Source organism: Callorhinchus milii, unplaced genomic scaffold (genome assembly GCF_018977255.1).
Source record: "Callorhinchus milii isolate IMCB2004 unplaced genomic scaffold, IMCB_Cmil_1.0 Scaffold1, whole genome shotgun sequence".
NCBI lineage: Eukaryota > Metazoa > Chordata > Chondrichthyes > Chimaeriformes > Callorhinchidae > Callorhinchus > Callorhinchus milii.
This window is the reverse complement of record NW_024704742.1, coordinates 17,237,867-17,253,650: the sequence shown is the minus strand read 5'-3', so window position 1 is coordinate 17,253,650 and position 15,784 is coordinate 17,237,867. Positions and strand designations below refer to the sequence as shown.

The following is a 15,784-nucleotide window of genomic DNA, read 5'->3' as shown; positions in this document are numbered from 1 at the left end:
CGACGTGATAAGGCGCTATATCAAAAGCAAGGATTATTATTATAGTATTTTAGTGCTGTATTGAATGAAATTGTGACAAACAGAAAAAGTTGTAATGGAGAGGCGATTTAAAGAATAAATTCAATATATAGAATATCTGTTACTCTGTATAAAGCACTCTTCTGTTGTATGTAATTCCTATTTTTAAATAAAAAAAGAAAAGAATTGTTGAGGCAATGAAAGATTGATAAGTATTTAAGTCCCTTAAAGCTCCACACATTATCTTGCCTTCCACATCAGTCGTGTACATCAAATCCTCAGTAGCTTTTTTCCAATTAGATGTCACTTAGCGTGCAAGGCTTTCCATTGGTACTGATAGCCTTGGTGCAAATATTGGGAAGAAATATAATTATCTGCTGAATCCAGGGAGTCTTTGTTTCAGAAGGTGATGAACAAGCGCCCGATATTGTTTTCAGTGAAAATTCATGATTCGTAATTTATTGATCGGGGCTGAGAGCGGATAAGAACATAAGAACAGGAGTAGGCCATTCGGCCCATGAAGCCTGTCCACCATTTTCCAAGATTGTGGCCGATCCACAACTCAATTTCACCTGCTCACGCTCTCTCCATATCCCTTAATACCCTGCCTATCAAGTATTTATCTCTCTGCCTTTGAGATTTTTCAACTAATTCTAGAAAATCAACGCTGCACACTCTAAGATCAAAATATCCTTCCTAAAGTTTGGTGGTCAAAACTGCACACAAAACTCCAAATGAAGTCTGACCAGCGTTTTAAACAACTGTGACCATCACTTCTTGACTTTTTATTCCAGGCCTGCAACCATACATCAATTACCTTTTTAATTACCTTCTGCACTTGTGCATACTTTTTAAAGACTTATGAACTTGAATCTAGATCTAGGTCTCTTTGCTCATTAATCCTGCTGAGTGTTTCTCCATCAAGAATGTGGTCCAACTCAACATTCCTGACCATAATTCTTTTGACATGATGTACTTTGGGATGAAAATATAGTATAAGCCTTTCCTGAGCACTTTGACCAGTTGTCTTTAGATAATTTAATGGCTGACCTGCAGAAAATTAGCCAAGTGTTTGTTAGCTAGACCTCAATGTAAATAGATATGTGGTGCAATGATGTAAGTTTAAGAGGCAATTATAGATTATATCCCCAAAATATTGAATAGAAAAGGCATTCACTAACGTAACTGGCTGGCATGGTTACTAGATGAACCAAAGGAGCATATCAAACTTTTGTTTTATTAGGAGCTTTTTTTAAAAAAAATGTATAATGTTTGTGAGATGCTGTGAGGATGGTAGTGCTGATTGAAAGATATTCTACAAAACAAAAATGGTTAAAACTGTTTGTCAACTGGCTTTAGTGGCCTCTGACCTCGTCTGCTCGAGACAGACCCATGGGTTTCCACATGTGTCGGACACCTGGCTGACCAAACAAAAGGGGTAGGGTCATTGGTGCAAGGTGTGGTGTGTTGGGTTCAGTATGGCTGGTTCTGGTGTAAGGTGTTGAGTTCTGGGACAGAATAGCTATGCTTGGATGAGTTTATAATATTGAAGGCTAGTGCTGGCAAGGAAAAGATACTCCTGTTTGTGTTGTGGGGAAGTTTGAGCGAATGGGCCAGTGATTGCCTAATGCTTGTCTCCTGTACACGTCAAGGCACCAACCTCCACTTCCTCTGGATTGGAGGGGTGGAGATGCATCTAGTCAAGCAGAAGAGAAGTGAATGGTGTATAGAGAAAACTTAACAGAGACTGGTGGAAAATGTGATTAATTTGACCTTATGTGACATGAAAGCAGTGTCAGGGAAATTACATTCAATGAGTGGTGAATGTCCAAAAGGTACACAAGGTGAGGAACATAACTATAAGGCAGTTTCAACTTACATCATAATCAATACCAAATATGGGTGTCAATGCCTTACCCACTGACACAAGGTCATTCAATGGCAGTGAAACGTGTGTCATAATTAATACTAATACGTAAAGTAATTCAACATTCACGATCCCGCTCAATAAAAAGGTACCTCGATGGGGGCAAATGTCCAATAACAAATAGCAAATTGGTGCAATAGGATTTAACCAGTTGTTAAAGTCAAAACAACCGTGCAGGGGTAATAGTAAATAAATAATAATCCTTGTATTTAATATGGAGCTTTTCACGTATTCTAGATGTCTCAAAGAGTTTCACAGATTATACCGTACAGTGACTGTATATTTTTGTGAGCGAATCAAGGCAGCCAATTGCGCACAGCAGTGTCCCACAAACAGTCGTGGACAGCAGTGTCCCACAAACAGCAGTCTGGAGTCCTGTAGCTCAGTGGTTAGAGCACTTGCCTAATTGGTCACTTCAATCCATAACTGTTTGTGGGCCACTACTGTGTGCAATTGTCTGCCCCGTTTTGCCCACAAATATACAGTCAATTCACTTTGAGACGTCTAGAAGACGTGAAAAGCACTATATCGAATGCAAGGATTATTATTATTATGGAGTGACCTAATGATTATTTTTTTTTCTTGAGGGATTATTACCAGTAACAACAACAACAACAAAATTACATTTATAGAGCGCCTTTCACATCGGGAGGACATCCCAAAGCGCTGAACAGTCAGCTGTCGGGGACCGAGCATGGGGGAGGGGTGGGGTAGGGGTGAGGGAAGGCAGAGAAGTGGGAGGGAGACCAAAGGCAGGGTCAAAGAGAAGGGTCTTGAGACCGGCCTTGAAGGAGGCAAGGGAGGAAGCGAGGCGAAGGGACCGTAGGATGGAATTCCAGAGTGTGGAGGCAGAGAGGCTGAAAGCCCGGCCATTGATGGTAGGGCGGGTCGGGCGGGAGACATGGAGCAGGCTGGAGCCCGATGAATGGAGGGAATGGGAAGGTTGATAGGGAATCAGCAGGTCAGAGAGATAGGAGGGGGCAAGGGCATGGATGGCCTTAAAGGTGAGGATGAGGATCTTGAACTTGATCCTCTGAGGGATGGGGGACCAGTGGAGTCGGGCAAGGGTAGGAGTGATGGGGTCACGGAGCCTGGTGTGTGAGAGTACACGAGCTGCAGAGTTTTGGATGATCTGCAGCTTAGGAAGGGAAGAGTTGGGAAGGCCGACGAGGAGGGAAACCCCGTAATCAAGCCTTGATGTGACGAATGCGTGGGCGAGGGTTTTGACAGCCTGAGGGGTGAGGCACTGGCAGAGTCTGTCAATGTTGCGGAGGTGGTGGTAGGCAGTGCCGGTCATGGTGCGGATGTGGAGGAGAAAAAACAGTCCAGGGTCAAACAAGATACCCAGGTTCCTGACTGGCTTAGTGAGGTTGAGTGTGCAGCCATGGAGGCTGATGCTGCCAGCGCCTGAGTTGGGGAAGCGCTGATGCGAGCCAGTAGGAGGGCCTCGGTCTTGCTGACGTTGAGTTGGAGGAAGTTGTCACTCGTCCAGGACTTGATGTCGGACAGGCAGTCGCTCAGGACGCCAGTAGTCCTGGAGTTGAGGGTGGAGACAGAGAGATAGAGTTGGGTTGGAAATTTACCCCATGTCTGCGAAGGGGGAGCATGTAGAAGGTGAAGAGGAGGGGACTGAGGACAGAACCCTGAGGAACACTGAACAAGACAGTGTGGGGGCTGGAGGAGAAAATGTTTGCCATGATGAAGTGGAGGCAGTGTGAAAGGTAAAACCTGAACCAGTCAAGGACAGAACCTTGAAGGTTGAGGTGGGAGGAGAGGCGGTGGAGGAGGATTGAGTGGTCCACGGTGTCAAAGGCGGTGGAGAAATCGGGGAGTACGAGGAGGCAGAGGGAGCCCTGGTCACACATGGTCAGGATGTCTTTTGTGACCTTGACCAGACCAGAAGCCCAATTGAAGGGGTTCATGGAGGGAGTGAGAGGAGAGGGAAGAGCGAAGCTGGGAGGCAACGGCTCTCTCAAGGACCTTGGATAAGAAGGTCCATCAGGCGTGTGGAGTAAGGAAGCTTGCCTAAGTTATCACCCTGCCGGGAATCAACTCAGATCTCTCGCTTGCAAAGCGAGTGCGCCAACCACTGAGCCACAGGACTCCTACCTTTTGTGACCGGATTGGATATTCTGCACTTGGCAGAGGTGAACTCACGTGACTGATAGGTTGATCAACAGTGTTAAAATCCGATTGGTGAAAGGCTGAACCCCTGGGATTTCAAGTTACAATTGCATTGCGAATGGGATCAGTAACTGCCTCAAGCCTGTGTTCCACAAAGATGCATCTTAGATAAAACAACTGAGACCTTTCATGTGTCAGACACCCGGCTGCCAAAATAAATAGGGCAAACTTCACAGGTGCAGGTTTGGTGTGTTGGGGCAGAGATGAGGGGTGGAGTTGCATCTAGGCCAAGCAGAAAAGAAGATATTAATGGGTATGGGTGATGTAGGTGGTGAGAGGAAACATAACAAGGGGGACTAGAAGAAATAGATAGCGACATACTTAAAAAAAAATAATTTGGTCACTCAATCCATGACTGTTTGTGGGACACTGTAGTGCCCAATTGGCTGCCACGTTTCACCCACAAAAGGTACAGTCAATTCACTTTACAGTATATTCTGTGAAGCGCTTTGAGATGTCTCAAAGATGTGATAAGGCGCTACATCAAATTAAGCATTATTATCAAGTCCAAAATCAAGCAACTCACACTTTGCCACATTGCACTCCATTTGAGATAGTTCTGCCCATTCTTTTAATCTGTCTGTATCCCTCTGCAATTTTCCACTGCCTTCTTCACAATTTCCCACTTCTAACTTAGTAGCATATGCAAATGAAGCTGCAGTTCCTTTATTCTAATAATTAAGGTCTCTATCTGCTTCTTATTCCTCCGCAAGGACATCACTATCATTGAAGGTGATGTTTGTACTTCTGGTTTCTGCTAGAGGTTAAGATATTCATGGAGCTGTCTGATTTGATGCATTCGGTGAGTTGCTCTGAAAACCAAAATAGATTTAGATTTGATTTTCAGGTCCATGCTTGTGAATTTAGTACACCTGTGCCTACCAGCGGCCTCTATTTTTGGCTTGAACACCGACTGTGAAGGTCTTGCATCAGCTGAATGCAAGTTGTGGGTCTTGCATCAGCTGAATGTCTCCCTTGGTGCTTTCTGTGTCATAAGCCTCTGTTTGGAAATACATAAAGCTGCACTGGCATCAAAGTGATGGCCTCCTTTGCTCCCAGGACTCACAGAAGGCTGCTCGGAGACTTGAGTCTTTTAGAAATGAAATAAAATTTTAAACTAACAATGAAAAAAAACATAAAATCTTTCCATCCTAATATGATGTTCTACCCAAAATAATCTGGATATTTCACTTCTAATATATTTAATTAAGAATGGAATTGGAGGATGCAGATCTTGCTTCTCTTAGGGATTTAGGGGTGAAGAATAATTTTAACGGGTTTTCAAAGGTTCCTCCCATCTTAATATCCGTTACCCTTGTTTCTAAAGAAGGAAAAGAAATTGATGAGGAAGCGAAACAAAGAAAGTTTGCAACAAACTGGCATCGCTTCCCCATTGGAAGATGTTGTTTGTGCTGTACTATATTTTATTAGCAGTGAATGATTCTTACACGTTTTGGAAATCACACTGCAAGGGCAGAAGATTGATGAAGAAACGCTGAATTATGCTATTTGCTGTCCTACTTAGAGTTGCAGACGGAAGCTGAATGATGGATGTTTCAGCTCCTGTTTAACAGTGCCTTGGGCATCGATTAAATAAGAACAGACATAGCTGTAACACACTATGACAGACAGTGGGGGTCTGGAGGCAATCTAACATTTTATTTTTCGGCTGTAGACAGATGGTGAAATTGATACCAGTAACAACAATATCACAAGATCACAAGAGAGGTTTGGTTGAAGGCCTATCGGCCCACCTGATCTCATCAATCCAAAATACCAACCCAACCATTCTCCCATCAAGCTCTTTTCTAAATGAGTCCAGTGTCCTGACTTCAGCCACCCTTTCTAGTAACCTGTTCCAATCATTAATTATCCTCTGGGTAAAGAAATAATTTTTAGCTTCTACAGCAACATTCATGACGTCTCAAAGCGTTTCACAGAATATACTGTAAAGTGGATTGGGGGTGAAATGTTGTAGCCAATTGTGCACAGCAGTGTCCCAAAAGCAGTCATGGATTGAGTAACAAAATGTTGTTGCAACTGTTGTTGACTGGGAGAAGGGAAGTGATTTTAGAAGTGCCAGAGGCTAAAGTGTGGTGGAGGCCATGAGGAATGATAATAATAATTCTTGCATTTGATATAGCACCTTATCACGTCTTCAAGATGTCTCAAAGCGCTTCACAGAATATACTGTAAAGTGAAACAAAAACAGAGAGAGCTGGGAAAACTCAGCAGGTCAGGCAACATCTATAGAGAAAGGAAAGTGAGTCAACGTTTCGGGTCCATGACCCTTCGTCAGAACTGGCGTTTCCTTTCTCCATAGATGCTGCCTGACCTGCTGAGTATTCCCAGCTCTCTCTGTTTTTGTTTCAGATTGCCAGCATCTGCAGTATTTTGTGTTTTGATATGGTGAAGTGAATTGACTGTATATTTTGTCGATATAAGCAACAGAGAAGCCTATGTTAGTGGATTGCATAGTTAGGGAGGGGCGAGACTGAAGGAATTTGAAGGCTGAGGCAAAGATCTTAAGAGTTGATCTGTACATATAGTTTACATGGTTTACACATGGTTTACACATGGTGCATAATAGGCTTCCCTCGAGATTTATTGTCAATCGGTGCTGAAGAGTTGACTCATAGTAATTTTGAATCCTTTGGAACCGGTATGTAACAATAATCTTTACTTTTGATATTGTGTCTTTCTCATCGGGAGGATGTCTCAAGGCACTTTAGAAGATAATAGTGTGATTGTATTTTCTGGGCGGACGCAGTAGCCAATTTGCACACAATGTCCCAATCAATAGCAATGTCCCAATGACAGCAATGTAATGCGTTATCATACCTGCTGTGGTTGAAGTGTAGAGCACTTCTGAACTATAATCGCAAGCATGGTTCCATTTTGCCATCTCTGCACGTCTGCATCTTATTTATTTCCGGGAAGTCTGGTGTGCAGAAAAACACATTTAGCTTCGACTGCCAGCATCCCAGGCACAAATACATCAAAGAATGTAACTTCTGAGACTTCAGATCAAGAAAAATGCAATTTAAGGCACTTCTTGTTATCAAGGGCCCAAACACAACATTACTGACACACACCAGAAGTGGCAGAAACAGTGCCTAATTGTGCCCGGAAACCCCAAGCCTCTGCTTGTGAGTCCTGGGATAAGAACACGGTGATGTGACGACTTGTTTGACTGAATTTACACTGAAATTGAATCAGTGTAATTCATGTTAGTGTATTCCTCATTCTTTAGACTTTGTATATTTTTTCACAATTAATAGCAATCCTTGCCTTTGGTGCAGCATCTATAAAACCTATGTTTTGTGAGTGCATTGGAGGTTAGCACCAGAGGTATTCACTGCTGCTGCTCCCTGCCTGATGTAGAAGTGGAGTCGACACCCCTTCTATATCACTTGCAGATGTTGTGCTGTTTCCTAAGCAGGGAAAGCAACCGTTTTATGTGGTAATCATTTGAAAATGTATGTGAACTATTCCAAAATTCTAGCTGGTGAAGTTTAATGTCTCACACTTCCAGAGGATTTGTGCGACACCTCTGGAATCCTTAAGATGTATGTTATTGCAAGTGCTACGAAATGAAAAAACATTGTTTACTGAAAGTTAGCAGCACCAATTGGTTGTAAAATTCTGAAGAATGGAATTAGATGACTCTGTTCATTTCTTGATGATCTCCACAGGATTTCAAACATGTACATCAATGTGAGGCCCATTTAGATTGAAGTCATACAAGGTCTATCCCACTAATCTCGCCGCCTCTCGTCCCAGCGTAGACATCTTGGCTGCTGCCCCCGACCCGAGCTGGCCCACCCTCAAAATATCCCCCTCCCTGCAACTCTTCTGCTCTATCCTGCTCTCTCTCCACCCTCCCCGCCTCCTATCTCTGCTTGACCCCCCCAATTCCCTCCCTCTGGTCCAGACTGGGAATCCTCTGCCGGGCTCATCATGGCACTCAGCGTTGGCTGTCCAGCAGTAGCCCTACCGACTGCCCCATTCCCCACTACCGCCACAAGCAACCCCGGACCCAGACCCCAGGGGCTAACCTCTCCTCCCTCATCCACATCACCACTAATCCATTACCCTCTCTCATCTCACACATCCCCCTGCCAACTTCACTCCACATTGGCCTTCAAAACGTCTGCTCCATCTGCAATAAGACCCTGGCCATCAATGATCTCATCCTCGATGAGAACATTAATAATAATAATAACATTGACATTATGGCCCTCACTGAAACCTGGATCACCCCAGGTGACACCTTGCCCCTCACTGAGGCCACACCACCCGGCTACACCTACCACCATGCCCCACACCTCAACTGACGGGTGTCACTTGCCCTATCCCCCTACTCCACCGGCTCATTCTCCTCTTTTGAACACCTTACCTTCTGCCATCCCTCCCAACTGTCTCTAAAAATCCTCCTAATTTACCGGCCCCCAAAATCCTCCCCCACCTTCATCTCTAACATCTCCACCCTCCTTGCTTCCCTCTGCCTCTGCTCCGACTGCCTCATCAACCTAGGCGAATTCAACCTCCATTTCAGCCCCTCCTGCTCTACCTCCTCAGACTTCTCTCTCCTCTCCTCTCTCAATCTCTCCCTCCACATCCACTCTGCTACCCAGACCCATGGTCGCCCATTTGACCTGGTGATCACCCGGGGCCTCAGCGTCTCGGATGTCACCATCACTGACAAGGTCACCTCTGACCACCATTTCATCACCCTCAACTCCCATATCCCTCTCCCCACTGCCTCCAAACTTACCACCATCTTCTACTGCCCGTGGAAGAAGATCTCCCCGCAGTCCCTCTCCACTGCCTTCGAGTCCTCTGATCTCCTCACCCTCTGGCCCACCTCTCGTACCAACCCACTCACTGCGCTTACTCTTCTCCACAGCACCCTCTCCACCACACTCGCAACCCTTGCCCCCTTCACCTCCCGAACTGCCTCCTATTCCTGATCCTCACCCTGGTTCACCAGCCACCTCCGCTCGCTTAAGGGCCAGGTGTGGGCTGCCGAAAGCACTTGGCTCAAATCCGGCCTAACGGTCCACCGCCACATCTGGCTGGACATCATCAAGACCTACCGTTCCGCTCTCTCCTCGGCCAAATAGTCCTTCTCTTCCAGGTTAATCCTGGAGGCGAAGGGCAACCCCAGGCTCCTGTTCTCCACCACCAACCGGCTCCTGCACCCTCCCTGTCATGCCTCACAGATACTTTCCACTACGAGAAAATGCTGAACTTCCTCAAGTTCAAAATCAAGGGAATCCACTCAGCTGCCACTGCCCTCCCAATTGATGGCTTCCAATACGCTTTCTCCTTTTTATTTATTGTTTTATTTTTCTAAGTTCTTTTAAGAATGATCAAAGTTCACACTGGCAATATTCTTGCATCTGGAGGGAGGAAAGGAGGTTGTGGAGATGGAAAGGGCTGACAGGAGCGTGTGAGTTATTCATGTACAAATGAATACTCGGCAGCTTGGTGGGCTAGAAGGTTATCCTTTCACCATGGGACCTCTGTTTCAATCTGCTCAGATATGATGAAAGCCTTTCTCTGACTGGAAGCTCTCAGAGGTTGTAAGTAAAATGAGTGGGTGGTCTGCAACGCTTTCTCTGTGTGAGTGAGTGCTTGGTGTGAAACTTGTTATCAATCTTCTTATGGTTGCCAGTATCACTTAGGAAGGCGATGAGAATGGCAGTGTGGAGAGATAACAGATGCTCTTCGATTGAAATAATAATGCATTTGACATAGCGCCTTATCACAACTTTGAGACAACTCAAAGTTCTTCGCAGAATATACTGCAAAGTAAATTGACTGTATATTTGTGGGCGAAATGCGGCAACCAAATGTGCACAGCAATGTCTTACAAACAGCTATGGTGTAGGGCAGTATGATTTGCACTGTTACCTGTAGCCCATGGTTTACATAGTCTGTAAATCTTCGAGTGCAAAGTTTATTGGAATGAAAAATTCAGTGTCACTATTGTCATTATGCCAATTATCAAATTGTCGAACATTGCAATCCAACCTCTTTAATCACTGATATGTCCTTCTTCCTGACTTTGATACGTTACGTTGGTTCGAAGCCTGTTTTCAGAATGTTTCATCACCACCTTGGCTGCCCACTGTACAGTTGTGGGCCCAAATCTTTTACTTGACCCCAGAATCTGAGTTTGAGTGTTGCCTCACTGGGCACCCTTCTGACCTACCGTGCTGCCAAACACCCAATTGTACATGAATAACTCACACTCCTACAGCTTTTCTGCACCACCTTGTTTCTTCCCTCCAAATTCAAGTAGCAATTGAGAGTGAAACCATTGGCAGATTCTCTCTCTTCCCTAGCCTGGAGACTTGGTAGTCAATTGTAGCGGCCTTTCCACTGTCCTGAGTAAAACCAGTAAGTTGGAGTAAACCAGGGAACCAAATGCGGTACCATCCTAGTCTGTATGACCTACTTCTACACAATTCCTTACCAACTGAGCCATGTGTGGGAACTTGCCTACTTTGCAAAATGCCTTGTTTGTGGGTTATTCGATCTGAAATTTCTACAGTGCACCAATGCATCTTACCTCTCTTCTGTCTTTTAACAGGGGAGCCAGAAGTTAAATACATTGGAAACATGCACGGGAATGAGGCGGTAGGACGAGAGCTCCTGGTTTTCCTGGCCCAATACCTGTGTAACGAATATCAGAAAGGAAATGAAACCATTATCAATCTAATTCACAGCACGCGGATACACATCATGCCGTCCATGAACCCTGATGGGTTTGAGAAAGCCGCCTCTCAGGTGAGTAGAGGGCAGGAGGTGTCCGAAGGTGGCTGGGACACTGCACCAATATCTCTGGTGAAGGGGACATGTGGAAGAGCTTATACATGTTGTTTCCCTCTGAAATAAATGCAAAATCCCTTTCAAGAATGCTTTTCAACCATCTGCATTTCCCAGTGATTCACTCTCCTGAACTAAACCGATTTATCTGATGCAAAAGAAAAATTATTTCTACTACTACAATTTTGTCCCCCTCTCCTGTCCTGAATATGCTGGTGGGCTCATTGTTCACGTCTTACGCAGGCTTTCCTTCTTCTTGTGTGAACCCTTAAAGTCTGTACCAGCAGGAGATTTAACTATGTGATGGGGGCGGAGGGCATCACAAACAGACCTAAACTTCTCCTCCCACGTAGACACTTTCCAGCAGAGGATAGTAATCTAGATCAGAAACCCTGGTTTAATTAGTTCTCAGCAGCCTAGCGGCACTGAGGCCTACAGTGTACATCTGCTATTGCCTTGGCTGAGCTCTCAGCAAACTTAGAATCAGACGAGGGTTCATATCTGGGACCTTCCTGAATGGTTTGGCTCAGGTCCAGACTGGGCTGCAGCTTTACCAAATGAGTCATATGGTACTAACTACATTTTTTTAAGCATCCTCGTTTCATCAGTGAATTCTAAATTTGAATAACCCAGTGTTGTAACCATTTTGAGAGAAAGTATGAAATATTAATGAACTGTTCATTTCTCGAGGGCTGTTCCCTTCTGTTGTCTTGATATGCAAATGGAAATAGCCCTTGGAAACAGGAAGACAGACACACACCTACAAAAACAATAATCACTTTCTGCTGTACTTTCCTCATAGTTTGGCGACCATGAATATGTTACACATCCTTCCATGCAAACACCTCGCTCATATTTCTCATTGAGAGGCGATGCAGCACAAGATCACAAAATTGGTTTGGGTGAAGAAGGCTTTAGGATCCATCTGATCTCAACCCTCCAGAAGGTCCAATCTACCGTCCTCCCATTGCAATGTTGAGCTGTTTTTCAATGAGTTAATGTTCTTGTCGCAATCATCCTTCCTGGTAACCTGTCTCACTCTTTACCCTCTGAGTAAAGAATGTCTGTCCTGAAATTGCCCTTTGCAACTCTAAAATAATTGGGATGAGCAGACTGGAACAAGGAGAATCTTTCCCTGAAACAATAGAGTTGAATTTTTTTGCTTTTCCTTGTATTCATTTTTTTTAAATATATACCCCTGTTACTGCTCTCACTGTGCTTCAAGCTTCTGTAGACTCTCCAGGGCAAGGCTTCAGGTTCACCATGCTTCTGATTATCCCGTAGCACCATCTTGTGGACAACCTTGATCTCATCATATAATAATAGCCCCGTGAACAGTTCAATAACTTGAACTCATAAAACATTTTTCACATAGAATAAATGTCTCATAGTGCTGGATAAATGATTATGGGTATCATTGAGCAGAGAGGGAGGAGAATGCAATTGTTTATGTCAATGAAAGCCACAGTCAAAAGATAAAGATTTTTTGCAAGATGAAGATTTGGGGAGAGATTTAGAACCATAGAAATTTACAGCAAAGTTGATGTCATTTAGCCTATCATGTCCTTGTGAGGGACAAAGATCCTGGTCCTTGCCCCTCTACTCACTGACATCATAAACACTCCCTGTTCTCTGGTGCTGTTCCCACCCCATTAAAAACTGCCGTCATCACCCCTATCCTTAAAAAACCCTCCCTGAACCCATCTCTACTCCCAAACTACTGCCCCATTTCCAACCTCCCTTTCCTCTCCAAGGTCCTGGAACGAGTTGTTGATTCCCAGTTTCGCTTCTTCCTCTCCCGCCACTCCCTTCACGAACCCCTCCAAACGGGTTTCCGTGCTGCCCACAGCACAGAAACAGCCATGGTCATAGTGACAAATGACTTTCCGTCCATCTGCGACCAGGGGTCCCTCTGCCTCCTCGTCCTCCTTGACCTCTCCGCTGCTTTCAACACCGTTGACAACTCTAGCCTCATCCACCGCCTCTTCTCTCACCTCCACGGCTCTGTCCTTGACTGGTTCAGATTGAACCTCTCACACTGCCACCACTTCATCTCCACACACGGCTTCTCCTCTAGCCCCCCCACAGTCTCGTGCGGTGTTCCTCAGGGCTCTGTCCTTGGTCCCCTCCTCTTCAATATCTATATGCTCCCTCTTGGTGACATCATCTCAGTCATGGGGTCAACGTCCACGTGTCTGCGCATGACACACAACTGTACCTCTCTGCCTCCAACCTTGATTCCAGGACCACTGTTGTCCTGACAGAATGTCTGTTGGACATCGAGTCATGGATGAGAGCTAATTTTCTTCAGTTGAACGTCAATAAGACCGAGGCTCTCCAGATTGGCTCCCGTCAGTGCCTCCACACCTCATGCGCTGACAGCATCACCATCCATGGTTGCACACTTCATCTTGCTAAGCCAGTCCAGAACATTGGTGTCTTGTTTGACACTCATCTTTCCTTTCTTCCCCACATCTGTGCCATGGCCCGTTCTGCCTTCCCCCACCTCCACAACATCGCCCGACTCCACCATTGTCTCATACTGCAGGCTGCCGAAACCCTCTTACACGCTTCATAACATCAAGGCTTGACTATGCAGACTCCTTGCTTGTCGGACTCCCTAGCTCCTCCCTCCATAGGCTGCAGATCATCCAGAACTTTGTAGCCCGCGTCCTCTCCTGCACGAGGCTCCGTAACCCTATCACCCCCATCCTCGCCTGACTCCACTGGCTTCCCATCACACAGAGGATACAGTTCAAGATCCTGATCCTCACCTTCAAAGCCCTCCATGGTCTTGCTCCCCCCATCTCTGTGACCTCCTAAGCCCCTACCATCTTGCTCGCTCCCTCCGCTCAGTGTGCTCTGGCCTGCTTCACGTCCCTCGCTTCACTCGCCTCACTATTGGCGGGCGGACCTTCTGCCAATCCCATCTTCTGGAACTCCACCCGCAGTCCCTCCGCTTCACCCCCTCCCTTGCCTCCTTTAAGATTCATCTCAAGACCCTCCTTTTTGACCATGCTTTCGATCTCCCTGCTTCCCCCCCTGTCCTCTACCCTCCCTGATCCCGACCCCCAGCTCTGATCTGAAACTCTGTCTGTCTAGCGGCTTGGGACATCCTCCCGACATGAAAGGCGCTGTACAAATGTAATTTTGTTTTATTGTTGTTGTGAACTACTACTTTTTCCCTCTTGAAAACTGAAATAGATCTTGCCTAATTACCGCATACGCAAAACATTCTACCCTATCGATTATTAAAGCCTCTCATAATTGTAAATAGCTTTATCAGGTCTCTACTCAACATTCTCTGTTGCAATAAAAATAGGCCTAGTTTCTCCAGTCTCTCCTCGTTTTCAAATAGTTTTGATATGATTTATTTATATACTTCATTTGTGCATTGATCTGACACAATGCACGAGTTGTATTGAAGGTAAAAGTCCAACGTGAATCCATTTTAGAGAAATCAAACTGATTTTGAGTGCCATTTCCAAATCACTTGCAGGAGATGGTCTTCATGGTGCAATTGATGCATTGATTACATTTGATCAGGTTTTACTACAGGCAGTTTTTGATGCAATAATCTTTTCAGTCTTGTCATCTTGTGGCACCAGCCTTCAGCAGGTCTGGTTTACTGAAATCAACTTTGCTACTTGTGCGTGTTGGAATGCTTCATTTGAAATATAAAGTCTGGATCCAATTTTGTATGAAAAGCTTGCATCGGTTGAAGGTTTTGGAGCACCAACATTAGTTTCCTAAAAATAGAAATGTACAGGACCATAAAAGATAACAGTGGTTTTAAAAGATCTGCTGTCATCTAATAAATTGGTGGAGTAGGCTGGATGGATTGAATGGCCTCCTTTGTTCTTATGTTCCAAGAAACATGCCTTTCAACTCCCCTGTTATTGGCGCTTTTATAGGAAGTTGCAATGGTCTGCTACTACCTGAAATTGTTACCGTGTAAAATTGTTATTATGTATGAACTTCCTCAAAGCATTCTTGTTGCAACAGATTATATACAACTTAGTGGAGAGCAAAAATGGATTGGAGTAATTTTTGTGCTCTAAACATTATATGACTGTTTGTCTACATTTTAAGCAATATTTGGCTTATGTTTCACAGGCCATTTTTAATTCAATCATCAGTATAGTTTCATCCAGATTTTTCTCTCTGCTTTTCCCCTTCCAGACAGGTAATCTGAAGGACTGGCTTGTTGGTCGCAGCAATGCCCAAGGAATAGACCTCAACAGAAATTTCCCAGATCTGGACCGAATTGCCTACGTGTATGAAAGGGAAGGGGGGCCCAACAATCACCTGCTGAAAAACATGAAGGTTGCTGTGGACAAAAATACCAGGGTAGGTGACCGCCCAATGCTGAGACAAGCCCATGGGTGTTAAGCATCAGTAAATATCTTACAGTGAGAGATAAGAGGGGTCTCCCTGGAGCTGAACTGGCTCCAAGGTGACATGTTTGGCAACAGAATGTCGGAATTGAGCCAAAGCTGTGACTAGTCCGATTCCTGAGCCAGGTGGACTCACAGTATTACAGGGCACTGCTGATGACAGCAAAGCCAGCCTGGCTCATTGGCAGGACGTGGAAGGGCAGACCATTCACTGAGCGCAGGGAATCACTCTGAGACGCTACCCTGCATGGAGGGCGCTATATGTGCAAGTTGTTGTTGTTGAATCATTCCACTTAGCTCCTGTTAACGCTGCAAGCCAAAGCCCTAACAGGTAGGCTGGTCCTAGCTGGACAAGCATTGGGAACGCTTGCCAGGCAGTGCTCTCAATGGCAAGCTATGAGGTTTTAGTTGGTTAGACTCC

The 15,784-nt window shown here is 45.1% G+C and overlaps 1 protein-coding gene across 1 annotated transcript in view; it reads left to right on the top strand.

Moving 5' to 3' along the window:
• The window catches only part of cpe (carboxypeptidase E), a 65,896-nt gene that overhangs the window by 31,016 nt on the left and 19,096 nt on the right, over window positions 1–15,784 (top strand). The window contains exons 2-3 of the mRNA XM_042337604.1: window positions 10,731–10,927; window positions 15,149–15,316. Coding sequence (XP_042193538.1) covers window positions 10,731–10,927; window positions 15,149–15,316 — 365 coding nt within the window. The remainder of the gene's footprint in view (window positions 1–10,730; window positions 10,928–15,148; window positions 15,317–15,784) is intronic.